Source organism: Vicia villosa, unplaced genomic scaffold, assembly GCF_029867415.1.
Source record: "Vicia villosa cultivar HV-30 ecotype Madison, WI unplaced genomic scaffold, Vvil1.0 ctg.003613F_1_1, whole genome shotgun sequence".
In the NCBI taxonomy this organism is placed as follows: domain Eukaryota; kingdom Viridiplantae; phylum Streptophyta; class Magnoliopsida; order Fabales; family Fabaceae; genus Vicia; species Vicia villosa.
The window spans coordinates 20,465-42,134 of record NW_026706254.1 but is presented as its reverse complement, the minus strand read 5'-3'; the positions used below and the strand labels follow the sequence as shown (position 1 = coordinate 42,134).

The window sequence follows — 21,670 nt, the reverse complement described above, 5'->3', positions numbered from 1 at the left end:
AATTTATTCCCGTATACTAATATTATTTTTGTTTAGGTATCATTTACAAAAATATATGGATCAATAGTAAATTTTAGTATATAAAATATAGAAAAATAGAGTAAAGAGGGGGGAAATAAGATTTTGAAATTTGAATTTGATTTCTTGTTGGTTTATTTATCTCTCTTTTTTCCTTTTCATAAAAGGGACTTATAGTATTGATAATGACATAAAAAAAATTGAAGCAAATTTAATTTTTTAATGGGAAGCTCTCGTGGAAGGGGTAGACCGCCGAAGAAGGTGACTCAATCGACGGGAACGAAGCATGGAGAAGGCTCAACTACGCCGGTATCAACCACGCCGGTGAATGCAGTAATGCCGGAGGAACAAGGGACGGTGATTACTGAATCGATTCTTGATAAGAAAGGGACGGATAGTGATGGAAAAGGTGGAAACAAAGCTGAACCTAGGGTGGATGAACAGACGAAGCCTATTGGGGATCAGAGCAAGCTTTGGGTTGATGTTATCAGTGGTAATAGGCAAACAACAAATGGAAAGCAACTTCAATTTGTTGCTCCAAAGATCAAGGAGGGGATTGTTGAAGTTGAAATTGAAGAAAAAGATGTGGAAGCGGAAATTAGGTTTTGGGAGAACTCGTTGATCATGTATGTGATTGGAACCAATTTGAGTATGAATGCGATGAAGAATTACATGAGTCGTATGTGGAACTTTGTTGCGCTGCCTGACATGTACTACAATGATGAAGGCTACTTCATACTCAAATTCAAGAATGGTGATGATAGAGATGAAGTTCTGATGAAAGGTCCATACACTTTTCAGAACAAACCTATGATTCTTTTGGAATGGAGGCATGATTTTACTATGGCAAAGGATATGCTCAGATCGATCCCAATTTGGATTAAACTACTAGGTCTTCCGCTACCTATGTGGGGTGCTCAAAGTTTAGGGAAGATTGGAAGTGTTGTGGGAATACCCTTGTTCACGGACGAGTGCACAGCAGGGAAACTTCGTGTGAGCTATGCTAGGATTCTGGTGGAAGTGGATGTCATGCAGCAATTGTGTGAAGAAATTTCCATCAGAGATCATGAAGGGAGAATAAGAAAACAGAAGGTTAAATATGAATGGAGGCCCCAATATTGTGAAAGATGCCAAAAAAATAGGTCATGTATGCTCCACTGAAAAGAAACCTCCTATCAAAATATGGCAGGCTAAGACAACAAAGGTTGGTGAGGTGAATGAAGCTAGTAACTCTGTGAATGGTGATAAGGGAGTAGAGAAGGAAGATAGAATTCAGGAAGAACAAGAGATAATGGACAAAGGTACATGGACAGAGGTTAGGCGGAAGAAAGAAGATGGAAAGAAAGTCTCATGTGATACCTCAGGTACAACACTCCTTTGTTCTAATATTTTTGAATCCTTAGGTGTTTTGAATGACCCTAGGGACATACCCTTGGGGGTGACATGATTGTGTCCTGTAACGTTAGGGGGCTGAATAAAGGGATCAGAAATCGAGAGATTAGCTCCCGTCTCTCTAAACTGAGTCCTGAGATTGCTATTCTAGTAGAAACAAGAGTCAAGCAAGACAAAGCTATGAACATTAGGAAGAAGTTAGGAGGCCAGTGGAATTATCTTGATAACTACAATAAGCATGCTAATGGTAGGGTGTGGATTATGTGGGATAAAAATAAAGTTGACATCAAGAGTATCTATAGTTCTGAGCAGATGATACACTGTGGAGTGTATGACAAAAATGATAACTTCCAACACTGGCTTACTGCCATTTATGCTGATAATAAACTGGACAGAAGAAGGAGTTTATGGAAGGATATAGAGAAGATTAATAGCACTCAACAGGGACCTTGGTGCCTCATGGGTGACTATAATAATGTTCTCCATACTGATGATAGAATTGGGGGGAAAGAGATCCATGAAGGAGAGTTTTGTGACTTGGCTAATATGATGATTAAGTGTGGTTTAGCTGATCTGGATAAGATAGGAGATAAGTACACCTGGAGTAACAAGCATGTTAGTGGCACCATTTACTCTTGCATTGACAGGGCCTTAGCCAATAAGGAGTGGTTCAATCAAAGGTTGCATTGGGATTTGCATGTGCTGGAGCCCAATATTTCTAACCATGCTATGTTATGTCTCAGAAACAGGGATCAGGATAGCAAGCATAAGAGGCTTTTTAAGTTTCTTAACAAGGTGACTGATGTGCCTGAATACAGAGAACATGTGGAGAGGAATTGGAATAAGAAAGGTAGGAATGATTCACAAGTCAAGCTATGGGATAAATTGTTAAGACTGCAGCCTATAATAAAGAATTTAAGCAAGCCTTTCAGAGGTATCAACATGCAGATTGAGAAAGCCAGGAGGGATCTGGAAGATACTCAGAAATGCATTGTACAAGACAGAGGGAATAAAGAGCTGACTAAGGAGGAGAAGAAAAGAACTGATAGCCTGATGGAGCTGCTAGCCATTGAATAGCATATCATGAGGCAAAGGGCTAAGGTTAATTGGATAAGGCAAGGAGATGGGAACAATGCCTATTTCCATGCAACCTTAAAGATTAAACAAAGTAATATGAGGATCCATAGCCTAAGCACTGAGGATGGGAGAATGCTTACTACTCAAACTGACATCACTGAGGAAGTAATTCAGTTCTACAAAAAGCTGTTGGGAACTGCACATGAAAATCTTGATGCTGTTGACATTCCAGTCTTGAGGAAGGGTAAGCAACTTGCTCATAATTGTAGAATTGACCTGAGTAAAGATGTTACTAATGATGAGATTGTAAAAGCCTTAAATAGTATCAGTGATCTCAAGGCCCCTGGGGTGGATGGGTATAATTCCAAATTTTTTAAGGCTTCTTGGAGTATAGTGAAAGATGATGTTATCAAGACTGTTAGAGCTTTTTTTGACAAAGGGGAGTTGGATAGTAAATGGAATCAGACTCTTATCTCTTTGATTCCCAAAAATGCTGCAGCAAAGTCCATCAAAGAATATAGGCCTATAGCTTGTTGCACAACTGTGTACAAGATTATAGCCAAAGTAATGGCTAGAAGATTGAGTACTATCCTGCCCAATATCATCAGTAGAAACCAGGCTGGGTTTGTTCCAGGACAAGACATACATGACCACATTTTGTTAGCATATGAGTTGGTGAAGGGGTATGGTAGAAAGGGAGGAATGCCTAGATGTATGCTTCAGATGGATATCCAAAAAGCATATGATTATGTTGACTGGGGAGCTCTGAAAGTTATTATGGCTGAAATGGGATTACCTAGGAGGTTTATCAACTGGATCATGTTGGTTGTCACCACTGTGAGCTATCAATTCAATATTAATGGGACCTTATCTAGAAGAGTGCAAGCTAAGAAGGGATTAAGACAGGGAGACCCCATTTCTCCCCTCTTATTTTTTGTTGTGATGGAATATCTTCATAGGTTACTTGATGACCTAAAGCAAGATGCTGAGTTCAGGTACCATAGCAAATGCAAAAATATTGGTCTGATTGATTTGAGTTTTGCAGATGACCTTTTGCTTTTTGCTAGGGGAGATGTTAACTCTGTTCAAAGTCTTATGAAGAAATTTCAGAAGTTCTCTAGGGCAACAAGTCTGGTTGTTAACCCTGCTAAGTGTAAGTTGTTCTGTAGTGGTGTAGACAGCATTCAAGAGAAGGAGTTGGTGGATATCACTGGCTTTGGTACTGGAACTTTGCCTGTTAAATATCTGGGGATACCTTTGGAGAGTAAGAGATCATCTGCTAGAAATTGTGCCCAACTAGCTGAGAAGATTGGTAGAAGAATAAACCACTGGACTGCACATATGTTGAGCTATGCTGGGAGGATACAACTGATTAGAAGTGTTCTCTTTAGCACTGCAAATTACTGGCTCCAATGCTTGCCTCTTCCTAAAGGTGTCATTCAGAGGGTGGAGAGTATATGCAGGAATTTCTTGTGGTCTGGAAAAGGGGAATACTCCAGAAGAGCCCCTGTAGCTTGGAGTAAAATATGTGAGCCTAAAAACCTAGGAGGGCTGAATGTCATTGATTTGAGTAGATGGAACAAGGCATGTATGAGCAAGCTTCTATGGGATCTTTGTAGAGAAAGAGATAGTTTGTGGATTAGGTGGGTTCACACTTACTACATAAAAGGAGCCAATGTTATGGAGGTACAGTTGAAGCCTAGTTGCTCGTGGATGCTTAAAGCTATACTCAACCAAAGAGATGAGGTGAGTCAAATGGCTGATTGGAACAAGATGTTGAATGAGAATAAATTCTGCAAAAGGAAGATTTACAGGCAGTTACTCAGCAATAGGCAAGATGTGCCTTGGAAAAAATTGTTCTTTGATAATGAAGCAAGACCTAGGGCAGGTTTCACATTGTGGATGTCATGCCTTGATCGTCTTGCAACAAAAGCTAGAATCATGAAGTTTGGCATTTTAGACAATGATCGATGCAGCATGTGTTCTGATAGGGAAGATTTGAATCATCTGTTCTTTGTTTGTAACAGGACCAGGAGAGTATGGAAAGAGATTCTTTTATGGCTCCATGAAGATCATGTTCCTGGTAATTGGGAATGTGAGATGAAGTGGATGGTGGATCGGTGTAAGCACAAAGGGTGGAGAACGACCTTACTGAAAACTGCTCTTGCAGAGACTATTCATGCTTGTTGGTTGTATAGAAATAGCTTGATCTTTAAGATTGATGATATAGATAGGAATACTCATAGAAATATCTCTAAAGATATCATAGATACAATAGTACAGAGAGTATGGAATAAACCAAAGCTGAGAGGGAAACTTGTTCCTTTCCTTCTTTGACTTGTTTAGGTTCCTTTTGTTTTGAGCTGGGCCCTATGGGCCGCTTGTGTACATAACTGTTTTTGGAATTATATATATAATTTCTTATTCTTCCAAAAAAAAATGACATAAAAATTAAATTACATAAATGCAAATTTTGAAATCACATTTAAAAAAAAAACAAATCCTCAGCGGTTAAAAAAAATTGAATATATTTTGACATTAAAATAATGGTAATTTTTATAATCAATTATAATGGCTTTTGGACACAAATAAATAAAATAGATTTTTTTTGTTGCTATTTTCTTCATATTTTATGTTGGATCAAAATCATTTTTTTAAATCTAATAAAAATATTTCAATCAACTTTATATTGCTTTTGAAAACTAATAATGGAAAGGTGAAGAGAGAGAAAGAATGGTGAAAATGAGAGGGAGTGATTTATAAGTTATAATAATGTTGAATAAAATATTAAGATTATATTAGACAATTGTGTGGATAGACAAAAAAAACCAATAATTTTAATAGGTATAAGAAAATTAAGGATGTGTATTTTTGTAAAAACCATAACAATTTATTTTCTTATATTATAGATATCACAAAAAACTTAAATATTGTTTAGAGATTAAAAATAAAAGGTGGGTTTACTTTATATGCATTGATAATGTAATTTATTGTATACAATTGTTTAATCAAATATCATCACCATTTAGTTATTACAAAACATTGTCAAGTTGGATCGATTCTCTTTGAGTATTTTGATCTATTTGTGGAAGTTGATTTTTGGAGGGATTGAACTTGAGAACTGTTTATCAGTCATATTGTCAAGGGCGATACTCATAACGCAATTCTAAACTTTAGTCATATCTACTATCTTTCCTTCATGCAGATGTTGGTTAAAGTGTGTAAGCACATTGTTGTTTATAAAAAGTGCTTCTTTTGTGAGGATTGGGGCTACGGGCCTTAATAAAATCTTTTGGATCAAGTGTTTGAATGTGCGCCAATCATAGAATAAGAGGTTTTGGAGTTAAGGATTTTGAGTTGGTGACTTTTTTCCTTTTAGGAAGTAGTTAAGGGTTATTTTAGGTAGCACAACTAAGACTGATATTTTGACAATTAAATACGTGTGGCATATTCCACTAACCTATTTGAGGTTATTTGGAAAATAATAGGTTTATTTCTCACTCGTGAAAAGTCATTTATCTATTTTGTGTAACTTAGACTCTATGTATGAAGAGTTTTTAGAAGGAATGATGAAGGTTGACGATAATGTATGTTTGACGTCTTTTTGAAATGATTGTTGGATCAGAAGTGCTCCTTTGAGGGAGAATTTCCATAGGTTTCTTGAGGTTTTGATTCAAAGAGACTCCTCGGTTAACCAAATGGGTGTTTTATGGAAAATAATGGGTGTGAGATCGGAGGTGAAGGAGGGGTCTTTTCGTTAGGGAGCAGGATTTATTGGTATTTGGTCATGGGTCATATTGAGATCATTTTTCCGAAGAAGAAAATTATTGGTCGTGAAAGTATAACCATCCAAATTTGTTCTCAATTAGTTTGGCATTCCCTTTAAGACTATTGTCTTTTCTAGCAATCTAATATGGAAAAATTAAAGTCATTTATTGAATATAAATTGAGTTGAACCCATTAGCGCAACAACGAGGGAGGGTCGAGCAAGGAGCATTCTTACTTTTCGAGACTTTTCTTTGAGCAACACACCTTTGTGGGAGATACACCACTTGTCCACCTAAAACCTTAAGTGATAGGTGAGTGGATTCTCCCGCTTATAAATGCTTAAGTCACCACATTCCTATCCAATGTGGGGCTATTTCCTCATACTCACACTTGTTATATTCTCAACACTCCCCTCAAGTGTGAGTCCATAATGCTCCCCCTCAAGTGGAAGTTCTTTCTTCCACTTACACTTGTACCATCGTTGACTCTCTTCAACGGACATTCTTACCCACATGTGGGACGCTTACCCACGAGTCCATGTGGAGATACTTTCGATACAAGTAAGTTGGTCTCTTTATCGAACCAAAGACTCGTGATACCATTTGTTGACGCAACAATCGGGGGAGGATCAAGCGAGGAGCATTCTTACTTTGTGGGACTTTTCTTGAGCAACACACCTTTGAGGGAGACACACCACTTATCCACCTAAAATATTAATGTGATAGGTGAGTGGATTCTCCCACTTATAAATGTTCAAGTCACCACATTCTTATCCAATGTGCGACCATTTCCCCATACTCACACTTGTTATATTCTCAATAGAACCTAATATGATAATTTGAGTCAACAAACTTTGCATAAAGACAAGAAACCAAAAAATGTTGCATTAAGACAACAAATAAAACAACATCACACTAGAACAACAAAATTATGAAAGAAAAACGAAAAATATGTAAAAATAATGTATTTAAATGAAAAGGGAGAATATTTTAAATAGGAGTGACAATTGAATCCACTAAGAAAAAATTCATTCAATCAATACATATAAAATTAGTTAATTATTTCAAATTAAGAATATTGATGGATCTGATCCATCCACTATTTTTGACTATATATTTCAAATTCATCGAAAGACTTTAAAAAAAATATTTTACTTAATTTTATAAATAGTAGATATTCATCAATTGAAAAGACCTTAATTGATGGATTGAATTAGATTTTTGAAAATAAATTTTAGTAGACGGTTAATAGATTATTTTGATTCATCAATTAAGAGGATTATATCTAGTGCAACTAGTAGAGTAGGTCTCATTAGAAGTTGAGACGTAGTTAACTCCATGTTGAAGTTGCAACTTGGTGCAATCAAAGTATCATTTTTTTTAAAAAGTATATTGAAAATTGAGCATCAATATTATTTTTTTTATGCAAGATTGCATTGTTTTACGTCAAGACAATGCAAACACCACATCGAGCGTGGATTCATCATTAGAATAACTCATGGTATCAAGTGTGCCTGTGAATATGCATTTCTTCAAGTACAAGGTGATATTTGTTAGAACAAGAATTGTTCTTATCAATTATCTTAGTTTTGATGATAACAATAATATGAATTTTGCTTAAGATAATATGGTACTCTAATCCAATGCAATTTCCCTTTCAGGAAATATATAAAGAGTACGCATAATTCAGCGCTCAGAAGTTGTGTCTCAAATGGTTCAGCATGCAACATCAGAACATGGTCTGGCAAGACATCAGAAGATGGTCGAAGCAGAATCAGAACATGGGTCTATGGAAGCATCAGAAGAACATGAGATCAGAAGCACTGAAGATCAGAAGATGGTATCACGCAACAGAAGCACTTCAAGGTCAGAAGATCAGAAGATGCTATGCACCAAGCTGTTTGACTCTGATGATATTCAAACGTTATATTCACAAACATCAGATCAGAATAAAGTACACGTGGCAGACTACGCTGACTGACAAAAGGAACGTTAAAGCTACTAAAGGCAACGTCAGTAGACACAGCGTGAACAAGGCTCGAGGTAGTTGACAAAAGCGTATAACATTAAATGCAATGCTGTACGGAACACGCAAAGCATTAAATGCATTCAACGGTCATCTTCTCAACGCCTATAAATATGAAGTTCTGATGAGAAGCAAGGTTAACGATTCTGCACCAAAACAACTTATATCAAACTTGCTGAAACGCTATTCAAATCTAAACTCAGAATCTTCATCTTCATCAAAGCTCACTACATTGCTGTTGTAATATATTAGTGAGATTAAGCTTAAACGATTAAGAGAAATATCACAGTTGTGATTATCGCTTTTAAGAAGCATTTGTAATACTCTTTGAATTACATTAAGTTGTAAGGAACTAGAGTGATCGTGTGATCAGTATACTCTAGGAAGTCTTAGCAGTTGGCTGAGCAGTTTGTAACTAGAGTGATCGTGTTGATCAGAATACTCTAGGGAAGTCTTAGGAGTGAACTAAGCCTAGAGTGATCGTGTTGATCAGTAGACTCTAGAAAAGTCTTAGAGGGTATCTAAGCAGTTGTTCCTGGAGTGATCAGTGTGTGATCAGAAGACTCTGGAAGACTTAGTTGCGGACTAAGTGGAAAACCATTGTAATCCGTGCGATTAGTGGATTAAATCCTCAGTTGAGGTAAATCATCTCTGCGGGGGTGGACTGGAGTAGCTTCGTTAACAGTGAACCAGGATAAAAATAATTGTGCACTTTATTTTTATTGTCCAAGTTTTAAAGTCACACTTATTCAATCCCCCCCTTTCTAAGTGTTTTTCTATCCTTCAATTGGCATCAGAGCGCCGGTTCTAAGGTGCAAGCACTTAACCGTGTTTAGAAAAGATTCAGGAAGAGAAAAACGCTTCAGTAAAAGATGGTTGATGAAAGTGAAAAGTCTACACCTACACCTGCATCTACATCTGGCTCTGCTGAGCAATACAACGGTAACAATGGTTATACTAGACCGCCGGTATTTGATGGTGAAAACTTTGAATACTGGAAAGATAAACTGGAAAGTTACTTTCTGGGTCTAGATGGTGATCTATGGGATCTTCTGATGGATGGTTACAAACATCCAGTAAATGCCAGTGGCGCAAAGCTGTCAAGGCAAGAAATGAATGATGATCAAAAGAAGCTTTTCAGGAATCATCATAAATGCAGAACTGTTTTGCTGAATGCTATCTCTCATGCTGAGTATGAGAAGATATCTAACAGGGAAACGGCCTATGACATATATGAGTCCTTGAAAATGACTCATGAAGGAAATGCTCAAGTCAAGGAGACTAAAGCTCTAGCCTTAATCCAGAAGTATGAAGCCTTCAAGATGGAGGATGATGAAGACATTGAAAAGATGTTTTCAAGATTTCAAACTCTTACTGCTGGATTGAGAGTTCTTGACAAGGGATACACCAAGGCGGATCACGTAAAGAAGATCATCAGAAGCTTACCCAGAAGATGGGGTCCTATGGTGACTGCATTCAAGATTGCAAAGAATCTGAATGAAGTTTCTCTGGAAGAGCTGATCAGTGCCTTGAGAAGCCATGAGATTGAGCTGGATGCAAATGAGCCTCAAAAGAAAGGTAAGTCTATTGCATTAAAATCAAATATCAAGAAATGCACTAACGCTTTTCAGGCTAGAGAAGAAGATCCTGAAGAATCAGAATCTGAAGAAGAAGATGAACTGTCCCTGATCTCCAGAAGGCTAAATCAACTCTGGAAGACCAAGCAAAGGAAGTTCAGAGGCTTCAGAAGTTCAAGGAAATTTGAACGTGGAGAATCTTCTGATGAAAGAAGATTTGACAAAAAGAAGGTCATGTGCTATGAATGCAATGAGCCTGGACACTACAAGAATGAATGTCCAAATCTTCAGAAGGAAAGTCCCAAGAAAAAGTTTCATAAGAAGAAAGGTCTTATGGCAACCTGGGATGAGTCAGAAGATGATTCAGAAGATGAGCAGGCCAACTGTGCGCTGATGGCTACAGAAGATGACGGATCAGAATCTACATCAGAATCAGATTCTGAAGAGGTATTTTCTGAACTTACTAGAGATGAGTTAGTTTCCGGTCTAACTGAACTTCTGGAACTCAAGTCTCAGATTAGTCTCAAATACAAAAAGCTGAAAAAGCAATTTGAATTTGAAACAAAGAAGCTTGAGTTGGAGAATTCTGAATTAAAAGAAAAACTTTTAAAACTATCCAATAATGTTGGATCTCCTTCTGATTCAGAAAAATCCACTCCCAGTCTAAACCATATTCTGAAAGAATATGATTTAAGTTTCAGGAAGTTCTTATCTAGAAGTATTGGCAGAAGTCAGCTAGCTTCTATGATATATGCCGTATCTGGAAACAAAAGAGTTGGCATTGGTTATGAGGGTGAAACCCCATACAAACTTGAACCTGTTAATGAAATGAAACTCACATACAAGCCATTGTATGATCAGTTCAAGTATGGCCACTCTCATGATATTAGGCACACTTCACATGCACAAAGTTTTCACATTACACACACTAAGAAGCATGTGACACAACCTAGGAAATATCATGAAACTCACATTAAGAATTATCATGCTGTTCCTCCTATTACTTACAATGTTAAATCCAAGTTCAATCAGAACTTGAGAAAATCTAACAAGAAAGGACCCAAGAAAATGTGGGTACCTAAGGATAAGATTATTCCTATTGCAGATATCCTTGGCTGCAAGAAGGACAAAGCACAACATGTCATGGTACCTGGACTCTGGATGCTCGCGACACATGACAGGAAGAAGGTCTATGTTCCAAGACCTGGTGCTTAAGTCTGGAGGAGAAGTCAAGTTCGGAGGAGATCAGAAGGGCAAGATAATTGGCTCTGGAACTATAAAGTCTGGTTATGATATTGACATATCAGAAGTTGTTGAGCCAAGAAGCAATGCATCAGAAGCAGAGCTTCTCAGAAGCAAAGAACCTGAAGATCAAGTATCAGCTTCTCTGGAGGATCTAAGTATTTCTGAAGAACCATCTGTCAGAAGATCATCCAGACTCATCTCTGGTCATTCAGAAGATGTCATTCTTGGAAAGAAGGATGATCCAATCAGAACAAGAGCATTCCTTAAGAACAATGCAGACTGTCAATTAGGTCTTGTATCTTTGATCGAGCCAACTTCTGTTGATCATGCTCTAGAAGATCCAGACTGGATAATTGCTATGCAAGAAGAACTGAATCAGTTTACAAGGAATGATGTTTGGGATCTTGTTCCTAGACCAGATGGATTCAATATAATTGGTACAAAATGGGTCTTCAGAAACAAGCTCAGTGAGAAAGGTGAAGTGGTAAGGAACAAAGCCAGACTGGTGGCTCAGGGTTATAGTCAGCAAGAAGGGATTGATTATACAGAAACCTTTGCACCAGTGGCCAGGTTAGAGTCTATTCGTCTATTAATTTCTTTTGCCACTCAACATAACATCACTCTCTATCAGATGGATGTTAAGAGTGCCTTCTTAAATGGTTATATAGATGAAGAAGTTTATGTCCATCAACCTCCTGGTTTTGAAGACTCTATGTCTCCGAATCATGTGTTTAAACTAAAGAAATCATTATACGGATTGAAGCAAGCTCCCAGAGCTTGGTATGAACGCTTAAGTTCTTTCCTTCTAGATAATGGTTTCACTAGAGGAAAAGTGGACACTACTCTCTTTTGTAAAACCTTTGAAAAGGATATTTTAATTTGTCAAATATATGTAGATGATATTATTTTTGGAACATCTAATGCTACACTTGGAAAGGAGTTTGCTAAGTCTATGCAGGCTGAGTTTGAAATGAGCATGATGGGAGAACTCAAGTATTTCCTTGGAATACAAATAAATCAAACATCAGAAGGAACGTATGTTCACCAAACCAAGTATGTGAAGGAACTTCTGAAGAATTTTAATCTTCTGGACTGCAAAGAAGCCAAAACTCCTATGCATCCAACATGCATTCTAGGTAAGGATGAGGTAAGTAAGAAGGTAGATCAGAAGTTATACAGAGGTATGATTGGATCTCTTCTATATTTGACTGCTTCTAGACCTGACATTCTGTTCAGTGTTTGTTTGTGTGCTAGATTCCAATCAGATCCTAGAGAATCTCATTTAACTGCTGTTAAGAGAATTCTAAGGTATCTGAAAGGTACTACTAATGTTGGTTTAGTTTACAGAAAATCTAAAGAATACAACTTAGTAGGATTCTGTGATGCTGACTATGCTGGAGACAGAATTGAAAGAAAAAGTACTTCAGGAAGTTGCCAATTTCTTGGAAGTCATTTGATCTCCTGGTACAGCAAGAAGCAAGCAACTATTGCTCTATCAACGACAGAAGCAGAATATGTCGCTGCTGCTGGCTGTAGTACACAGATGCTCTGGATGAAGAGTCAGTTAGAAGATTATCAGATATTTGAGAGTAACATTCCTATATTCTGTGATAATACTTCTGCTATATGTTTATCTAAGAATCCTATTCTTCATTCAAAAGCTAAACATATTGAGATTAAACATCATTTCATAAGGGACTATGTTCAGAAGGGTGTTATTTCTTTAAACTTTGTGGATACAGACCATCAATGGGCTGATATCTTTACAAAACCCCTGGCTGAAGATAGGTTTAAATTCATTCTGAAGAACATCAGTATGGATTTATGCCCAGAATGAGAAGATGAGAAGTTCTCATGTATGAGTATCTTCTGAAATGAAAATGGATTATTTTTTTTATATCAGAAGTTCTGATTAAAATCTTTTAGAAATTATGATTCGGTTATTACTAACGTTTCATTGTCTAAGTTGATTCAGAACCTCTTTTATAGCAAAACAGCTGTTACGTTTTTATCTCGGGATGGTAAACCTGTCGTTACTATTCATGGATAAACGTGCGTGCAGTTGAAGGGACACCGACCATAGGTAACTGTGCTAGTCACCTCATTTGTCTTTATTATCTCTCCTCTCGTCACGTAACATTAAATGCTAGTCATCATTCGTTTCACTTTATTTTCTTTTAAATACTCTTCAAAATGGTTTTTGGTTTCCTATCTCTTTGCATTTCTTCATCAAGTTTTTTTTCTCTCTCTCTTCCATATCAAACCCTACCTGTTCATCATGAACTCTTCATCAAGCCCAGGAAATAATGAAAATGATCAAAACAACAAAAGAAAAGCTGTTGAAACATCACCTCCCAAACCCAAAAAGATCAAAATCACCTATGATCCTCTCAAGGTGAATCCTTTCGAAGCAATGTTGTCTGGAAATTATTCTAGACGAGTGTTTCATCCTCCTGGTGAAAGCCCTCCATCATCTCCATCTTCTTCCTCATCTTTCGACCTTCAAGACTCAGCTTCCTCTTCATCTAACCTTTCCTCTCCCTTAATCTCTTCTGAAGAAATCTCTTCATCTTCACCCGCTGAGAATGTTGTCTCTGGTAAAGATGGTGGAAGATCTGCTTCAGGACCAAGTCTCCCTGATCCCTCGCCTGAAAGCCCAAGAAGCAGTCAATGAGGCGTTTTACTCCTTCATGGCATGCTGGCTCAAACGGTGTCTTAGCTAGGGTCCTAGGATTTGGTCTTAGTAGTTTTATTTTCCTTGATTGTTAAACATCTTCTTGTAATCCTTTTTGATTATCAATGAAAAACTTTCTTTGTTTTACATTCCAGTGATTCTATTTGTCGTTTTATGCATCTGAATCTTTTTAAATATTCTTTTTGATGTTATGACAAAAAGGGGGAGAAGATAAATGATAAATGATTTGATTAAATCTATCAGTTGCTGGGTAAAGAGGCTCCCACACATTCACTAACAAGAACTGCAAGTTCTATATGGTTTAAGTGTTTTGCAGGTACAGAGAAGTGAAGTAAATCTTCAGAAGCAAACACTAGAAGCAAAACCATAAGAAGCGTTATTCTGTAAAAGGAATAAGCTCTTGGAAACTGAAGCAAGCTGAGTGCTGTCAAGCTTCAGAGATCAGAAGCAAGAAAGAAGAATGAATCAGAAGCACTGATAATAGAATTTGAATATCATTGTCTATCCTGTTCTGACAAAATTCTATTTGCTCTGATACATATAATGTTATGGCTCTGATACATTATTTGCTCTGATACATATAATGTTATGGCTCTGATACATTATTTGCTCTGATACATTATTTTAGCCTAAATGCTCTGATACATTTGGCTCTGATACATATCATGTATTTGAATATACATTTTATGTTCTAACTCGTTCATGCTGACTTTTGTCGTTTAGTTTTTGTTCTGTAACATTTCAGGATGTAGAGATGCTCTGATGATGCTCTGGTACATTCAACAATGTTCTGATACAAATCTAGCATGAAGTGATGTTGGTAGACATTCAAAGTTCTTAAGCTATCCGAGGGAAGCAGAAATCAGAAGATGTGAATGTTCTAAAAGATCCAGAAAACTCAAGTTCTGAAGCTGTCCTGAATGGAAGCAGAAGTCAGAAGCTGTGAATGTTCTGAAGATCAAAGAAATTCAAGTTCTGAAGCTGTCCTAGATGGAAGCAGGAATCAGAAGCTGTGAGTGTTCTAAGGATCTAAAGAAATTCAAGTTCTGAAGCTGTCCAATGGAAGCAGAAGTCAGAAGCTATGAATTCTCTGAAGACAGAAGCTTATATGATCGTCTCTACCGAAATAATCAGGGAAGTCTTTTATCAAAGTTCTTCGAGTATTTATTTCAGGGGGAGATTATTTATCTCAGGGGGAGATTGTTAATCTCAGGGGGAGACATATTCATATGCTTATGCTATAGCTGTGTAATTTGTCTTTTGCCGTCTACTCTTTCTGATCGCAAATTCATATCATTTATATATGTTTTTGTCATCATCAAAAAGGGGGAGATTGTTAGAACAAGAATTGTTCTTATCAATTATCTTAGTTTTGATGATAACAATAATATGAATTTTGCTTAAGATAATATGGTACTCTAATCCAATGCAATTTCCCTTTCAGGAAATATATAAAGAGTACGCATAATTCAGCGCTCAGAAGTTGTGTCTCAAATGGTTCAGCATGCAACATCAGAACATGGTCTGGCAAGACATCAGAAGATGGTCGAAGCAGAATCAGAACATGGGTCTATGGAAGCATCAGAAGAACATGAGATCAGAAGCACTGAAGATCAGAAGATGGTATCACGCAACAGAAGCACTTCAAGGTCAGAAGATCAGAAGATGCTATGCACCAAGCTGTTTGACTCTGATGATATTCAAACGTTATATTCACAAACATCAGATCAGAAGAAAGTACACGTGGCAGACTACGCTGACTGACAAAAGGAACGTTAAAGCTACTAAAGGCAACGTCAGTAGACACAGCGTGAACAAGGCTCGAGGTAGTTGACAAAAGCGTATAACATTAAATGCAATGCTGTACGGAACACGCAAAGCATTAAATGCATTCAACGGTCATCTTCTCAACGCCTATAAATATGAAGTTCTGATGAGAAGCAAGGTTAACGATTCTGCACCAAAACAACTTATATCAAACTTGCTGAAACGCTATTCAAATCTAAACTCAGAATCTTCATCTTCATCAAAGCTCACTACATTGCTGTTGTAATATATTAGTGAGATTAAGCTTAAACGATTAAGAGAAATATCACAGTTGTGATTATCGCTTTTAAGAAGCATTTGTAATACTCTTTGAATTACATTAAGTTGTAAGGAACTAGAGTGATCGTGTGATCAGTATACTCTAGGAAGTCTTAGCAGTTGGCTGAGCAGTTTGTAACTAGAGTGATCGTGTTGATCAGAATACTCTAGGGAAGTCTTAGGAGTGAACTAAGCCTAGAGTGATCGTGTTGATCAGTAGACTCTAGAAAAGTCTTAGAGGGTATCTAAGCAGTTGTTCCTGGAGTGATCAGTGTGTGATCAGAAGACTCTGGAAGACTTAGTTGCGGACTAAGTGGAAAACCATTGTAATCCGTGCGATTAGTGGATTAAATCCTCAGTTGAGGTAAATCATCTCTGCGGGGGTGGACTGGAGTAGCTTCGTTAACAGTGAACCAGGATAAAAATAATTGTGCACTTTATTTTTATTGTCCAAGTTTTAAAGTCACACTTATTCAATCCCCCCCTTTCTAAGTGTTTTTCTATCCTTCAATATTATTCTCTTGGAGGAAATTACATATTGAAGAGTATGAGTTATTTAAGAAGAAAGTGGGACACGAGTATACTTGAACAAGAAATGTGAAGATTTGAAGTATTTCAGCACCTTAGATATTGTTTTTCAAAGAGTGTGAACTTACATATCTTTGTACAACTTCTATGTATCCGCCACCTGAGAAGTTTAAGTTCAAAAAGGTGGTCAAGAAGAGTAAAAATGGGTAAGAGGATAATGTGCACCAAGATCCTTCGTATTGGGAGATGGTACATTAGAGAATTGTCGTGGTATGTACTACTTGTAGCCAAATTTGCGAAGACACCACTCAGGAAGGTAAGCAGTCAATATGTACTCTCCCATTGCTGATAACCTGAAAATAATATAGTCTTGTCAAACTCTACGATGAATAGTCTATGTTGAATCTTTTTGGTCTTCTTACAGTGAGAACCGGTGGGAGCTAATCTTCTTATTCTAGTAAGCAAAGAACCATCAACAACATCATTTATATCGTCAACGCATCTCTCTGCTACCGCACTAACAGGCATGTCATTCAATATGTGGTATGTGATTGTCTCTTTCTTTTTGTCTCACTAAAAAATAAATAAATAAAACAATTAATAGATAAATAAAAAGCCTACCAGATTTTATTAAAATTCAGTGTCACCCCATCATTACCGATTATTTGGTAAATTTTGGTTCCATGTCTAATACTTTATTTGATTGTTCCAAATTTTAGGTAACTACCTTGCATTTATATCATCTACTATCTTACTATTATTATTAGATTGACCAAACATACTAAATTTCCCTTCACTCCAAAATCATTTACAAACAAAAAAGGACAATTATGTAACTATATTTTAAAGGTGTATAAAGGTTTGCGGCAAGGCGATCCGTTGTCTCCGTTCCTCTTTGTTCTATCAATGGAGGGACTAACCACTCTTGTGAGGAAATCGGTAGAGGAGGGGAGTTTAAACCTTTCAAGTATGGGGAAGATGATTATGTTGACATCTTACAATTTGCGGATGACACTATAATTCTTGGAGAAGCATCTTATGATAACCTTTAGAATATGAAAGTTTTGTTAAGAGGTTTTGAGATAGTTTCGGGTTTGAAAATTAATTTATATAAAAGTAGCATCCTTGGTGTGAATGTAGGGGATTGGTTCATCAACTCGGCAACAACGTTCCTTTCATGCAAGAAAGGCGCGATTCCTTTCAAATTTTTAGGAATTATGGTGGAGGAGAGTCCTAGAAAGAAGAAAGTGTGGTTGGAGGTGGTAAACAAAATAAGGGGTAGAATTTCATGTTGGAAGGGAAGGAACATATCTATGGGAGGTAGAGTTACTCTTATAAATGCGGTTTTAAATGCAATTCCAACGTTTACTTTATCTTTTTTCAAAGCTCCTATAAAGGTTATAAAAGAGATAAGAAGTATTCAAAGTGACCTTTTATGGAGTGGAAAAGTTGGAAAAAAATGTATTCATTGGTTGAAGTAGGAGAAGGTTTGTAAACCAATAGAGAAGGGTGGTTTAGAAGTGAGAGATGTAGGGGAGGTGAACAAGGCTCTTCTTTTAAAGTGGAAGTGGAGAATTTTTAAAGAGGACAAAGCCATTTGGAGTAGATTTCTATTTTTGAGGTACCATTGTCCTAAACTAAAGATGCAAGCTCCTAGAGGAGAAATGAGGTGAAGTGATGATTCTATTTGGTGGAGGGACATCGTTAATAACTATTTGATAGATGATTTTGTTGTGAGCGGTACCGGTTGTTTCAAATGTTGTTGCAAAAAGGGTAAAAATATTCTCTTTTGGCATAGTTTATGGTTGGGTGATCAAACTCTTCGCGAGCTATTTTCGGAATTGTTTGATATATCAACCATTAAAAACTGTGCGGTTGCGGATGTGGTGGTTTGGATTAATGGTGAGCATGATTGGGAATTGGAGCGGTTGTTCAGTCGCGGCCTTGACACAGAATCAGCAGTTGCGGCAGTGCTGATATCTCCCAGCTGGAATCGGTTTCGAGCAGAGTTGTATAAGGTGGGCCTAATTGAGAATGAGAACGATTGCTTTGTGTAGAGAACTATTACGGAAAATGAGTTTTCGGTAGCTAGCATTTCCAATATTGTTAATGTTTCTAAATCCTTTTCTTGGGTTCCAAATTTAATTAATTTGTTAAAGGTTATGTGGGATCTTAGAATTCCTCCTAAATTGAAAGTATTTGCTTGGAGATTTTTCATTGAAAGAATTCCTTCCAAAGATCTTTTGATAAAAAGAGGAGTTTCTAGTTTGGATAATTTGGATTGTATTTTTTGTGGCAATCATCCGGAGAATTTCTCTCATCTCTTTTTTAATTGTAGTGTGGTGAAAGAGATTTGGAAAAATATATATTGTTGGTTGGGTGATATGGATGATCTCAATGGGGAAGAGTTCTTGGATTTTGGTTTAATTCAAGAAAAAGTGAAGAATGCTAATCATAGGGTGAAGATCAACATTATTTGGATAGCCATAATTTGTAGTATTTGGCTTATGAGGAATGCAATTATTTTTTAGGGGACTTCTTTTTTCTATGATGTGGTTTGCTCCAACATCATTTTCCTCTCTTGGATATGGTTGTCATTCGGATACACTAAGTTTAGATCTATTTACTATGATTGGTTTAAACTTCCGTTATCTTGTACAAACACTTTTTAGTGTCTTTGTGTAAGGGTTGCACCCCTAGTGCGAGCTTTATATTCAATCAATTGCTTATTGAAAAAATATATATAACATACCACTTTTTTCTTTTCAATAACCAGAAGCCAATTGTTGGTCTCTCATTGGTCCAATTTAAAATTTTCCTCTTTCCCTCCATAACATCCTTTGATATTTCTAATTACTATCCAATTTTTCTAAATATATTTTATACAATATTAAATAAATTTATCTGTTATTAGGTTGTATTTTACGGGTCACTATCAATAGAATACATATTTTATTTATTTTTAAATGTTAAAAAAAATTATTCTCTTCCCGTCTCATAGGTCAATTTTTTTCTTTGTATTATTATTTAATAATTAAGTAATCCATTTCGAATTTATTTCTATTTAAATAATTTTATACCATATTAGTTGCATGATAGTATAATGTATTTTTTTAATTTTAATAACATTGAAAATATATTTATCTCACGGGTCACTAACAAGACAATATTTATTTTAGTTTAATCAATCATTATTTTAATTTAAGAGACAAAATCTTTATTTTTAAATATTATTTTTTCTCCATCGCAAAATTATATTTTTCTTCTTTTGTATGATTATTTAATAAAATTAAATTTATATGATTATTGTTATTTTTTTAAAAAGGTAATAATTTTAAATTTTGCATTTGTATTTGATGCTATCTAAGTGTTATAACATTAAGACTCATTCATGTGTTATCACATTAAATAATATTTTGTTGTTATTTTTTTTTATTCATGATTATTATTTGAAGATTCTAAATTACTAATTTTTTTAGTTATTTACACAATATCATAATTATTAGTTTCATTGATTTTTTTTGCATTTTATAATTGGGTTAAATATGTTTTAGGTCCCTGTAAATATCCCAAAATATGGTTTTCGTCCCTCTAATATTTTTGTTCAAATAATGGTCTCTCTAATATTTTCCGTCCCTATTATGCATCCCTGCCGTCAATCCCACTTAACAGACGCTTACGTGGATCATGATTGTAGCAACCTGCCCTAAAAATTATAGCTTTTAGAGTCGCCACCTATTCTACCAGGGCGAATAGGAAACCCTACGCAGTTAAGAGATCGGGGTAAGATTATTATAATCAGGTCAAGGGAAGGTGTTAGGCACCCTTAACCCTTTCCTAAGGTTTTAAGTCTAAGGTACAGTTTTATGGCTAAATATTCAGGTTTAATAGTTAAGGAAATGAAAAAAGGAAATGAAAAGGGCGAAAAGTGAGATTCGAACTGAATGGAGGTTTTAGGGAAGGGGACTCGTCTTGTTACCAAGTGCCTACGTATCTCCTTAGGGAGAATCAGAGTCAACGTAGTTCGGGCACAGGGTTGTACGCCTTTGAATTTGATATGATATGGTTTGAAGGCTTTTTGAATGGCCTATCGTAGTTTTTGAAATGCGAAGTTCGAAGGTATTTTGAATTACCTTATCGTAGATTTGAGAATCGCAGTATTGAAGAGATGAAAATCTGTAGTGTCATGGTTTAGTGTGTTTTGAATGTTTGGGCGTACAACCCTGGTTTTAATATGTTACCGTTAGTTGCGATGATCAATAGGTTTGATCATTATAGTTAACGGATTGAATGGAGTATTGCCTGTTACTCTGACCGATAGATTCGATCGTCACAGACAGCAAATGAGGTGTATTTTAATTTTGTAATTTAAATTATTTATCGTTATCACTCATAATCAATAGGTTTGATTACTACACGATAACGAGTTAAGTATGCTAATCATTGTAACCAATAGATTTGGTTAGAACCATTTAGCAAAATAAAATGTATTTTATTATTGGATTTGATTAATTAAATTAATCGATTATTAATCATTGCGACCAATAGATTTAGTCGGAACGAGTAACAAATTAAATCCTAAAACTTTGGCCAAGTGGCCAGTGGGATTGGGAAAACCCTAATGTATTGGTAAGTTTTATAGGGTTTTTTGTGATTCATAATAATTAAGATTAAATTAATTAAATAATTAAGTCGGATAATCGGGGAAAATATTTCTACTTAATTATAGCCCTAATCCTAATTTACATCCTAATCCTAAGTAAATTAACTTGATTCAAACATAATTAAATATTAATCTAAATAATTAACTAATAAAATATATATAAACCTGGTTGTGATCCTGTGTGGCGAGCCTTTGAATGTCCATGGTGTGCCTGCATTATAATGATCCTTGGATTTAGAGATCTGGAGATCCCATGGTGAAGCTGCGAGGGTGCACGATATCTATATGCACATGCGATGCGCTGGATCTGAAGGCTGAGCACATGGTTTAATTCAAAAAAACATAGCGTGGAGTGTAGGGTTCGAACCCAGGCCCTCACGCATATCACAAACATGCTCTTACCAACTGATCCACACGCGCTTGAATATATTTGGTTGACGCGCGATTATGATGATTGTTTTAAAATTTCATGGACGAATTAAAAAAAAAAGAACTCGCGCCCAGTATCTTCTTCTTCGTCCAGAACCTGCAAAACGGAACAAACCTTTGGCCACGGTTTTGGTACGTAGCCGTAAACCTCCCTCCTTAAAAACCTGT

The 21,670-nt window shown here is 36.3% G+C and overlaps 1 protein-coding gene and 1 long non-coding RNA gene across 2 annotated transcripts; one reads left to right on the top strand and one right to left on the bottom strand.

Annotated features, from left to right (window-relative positions):
* Positions 1-240: 240 nt before the first annotated feature.
* LOC131641282 (uncharacterized) lies at positions 241-2,487 on the top strand. Its single transcript, XM_058911587.1, has 3 exons — positions 241-1,110; positions 1,208-1,333; positions 1,441-2,487. The coding sequence occupies exons 1-3, from the start codon at positions 241-243 to the stop codon at positions 2,485-2,487; spliced, it is 2,043 nt and encodes a 680-aa protein (XP_058767570.1).
* A 13,974-nt stretch (positions 2,488-16,461) lies between these two features.
* On the bottom strand, positions 16,462-21,442 carry LOC131641286 (uncharacterized). The gene is made up of 3 exons (XR_009295486.1): positions 21,239-21,442; positions 16,833-16,983; positions 16,462-16,763 (listed from the first exon to the last, which is right to left on the bottom strand). It is a non-coding gene; the product is annotated as an uncharacterized LOC131641286 (long non-coding RNA).
* Between the last annotated feature and the right edge of the window lie 228 nt (positions 21,443-21,670).

Bases quoted from the DNA above. Each gene is read 5' to 3' on its own strand.
- LOC131641282 (XM_058911587.1), top strand. From the start codon at position 241: ATGGGAAGCTCTCGTGGAAGGGGTAGACCGCCGAAGAAGGTGACTCAA. The intron at 1,111-1,207 runs GTTAAATATGAA...AAAATATGGCAG, and splicing joins GGAGAATAAGAAAACAGAAG to GCTAAGACAACAAAGGTTGG. The intron at 1,334-1,440 runs GTTAGGCGGAAG...GAATGACCCTAG, and splicing joins ACAAAGGTACATGGACAGAG to GGACATACCCTTGGGGGTGA.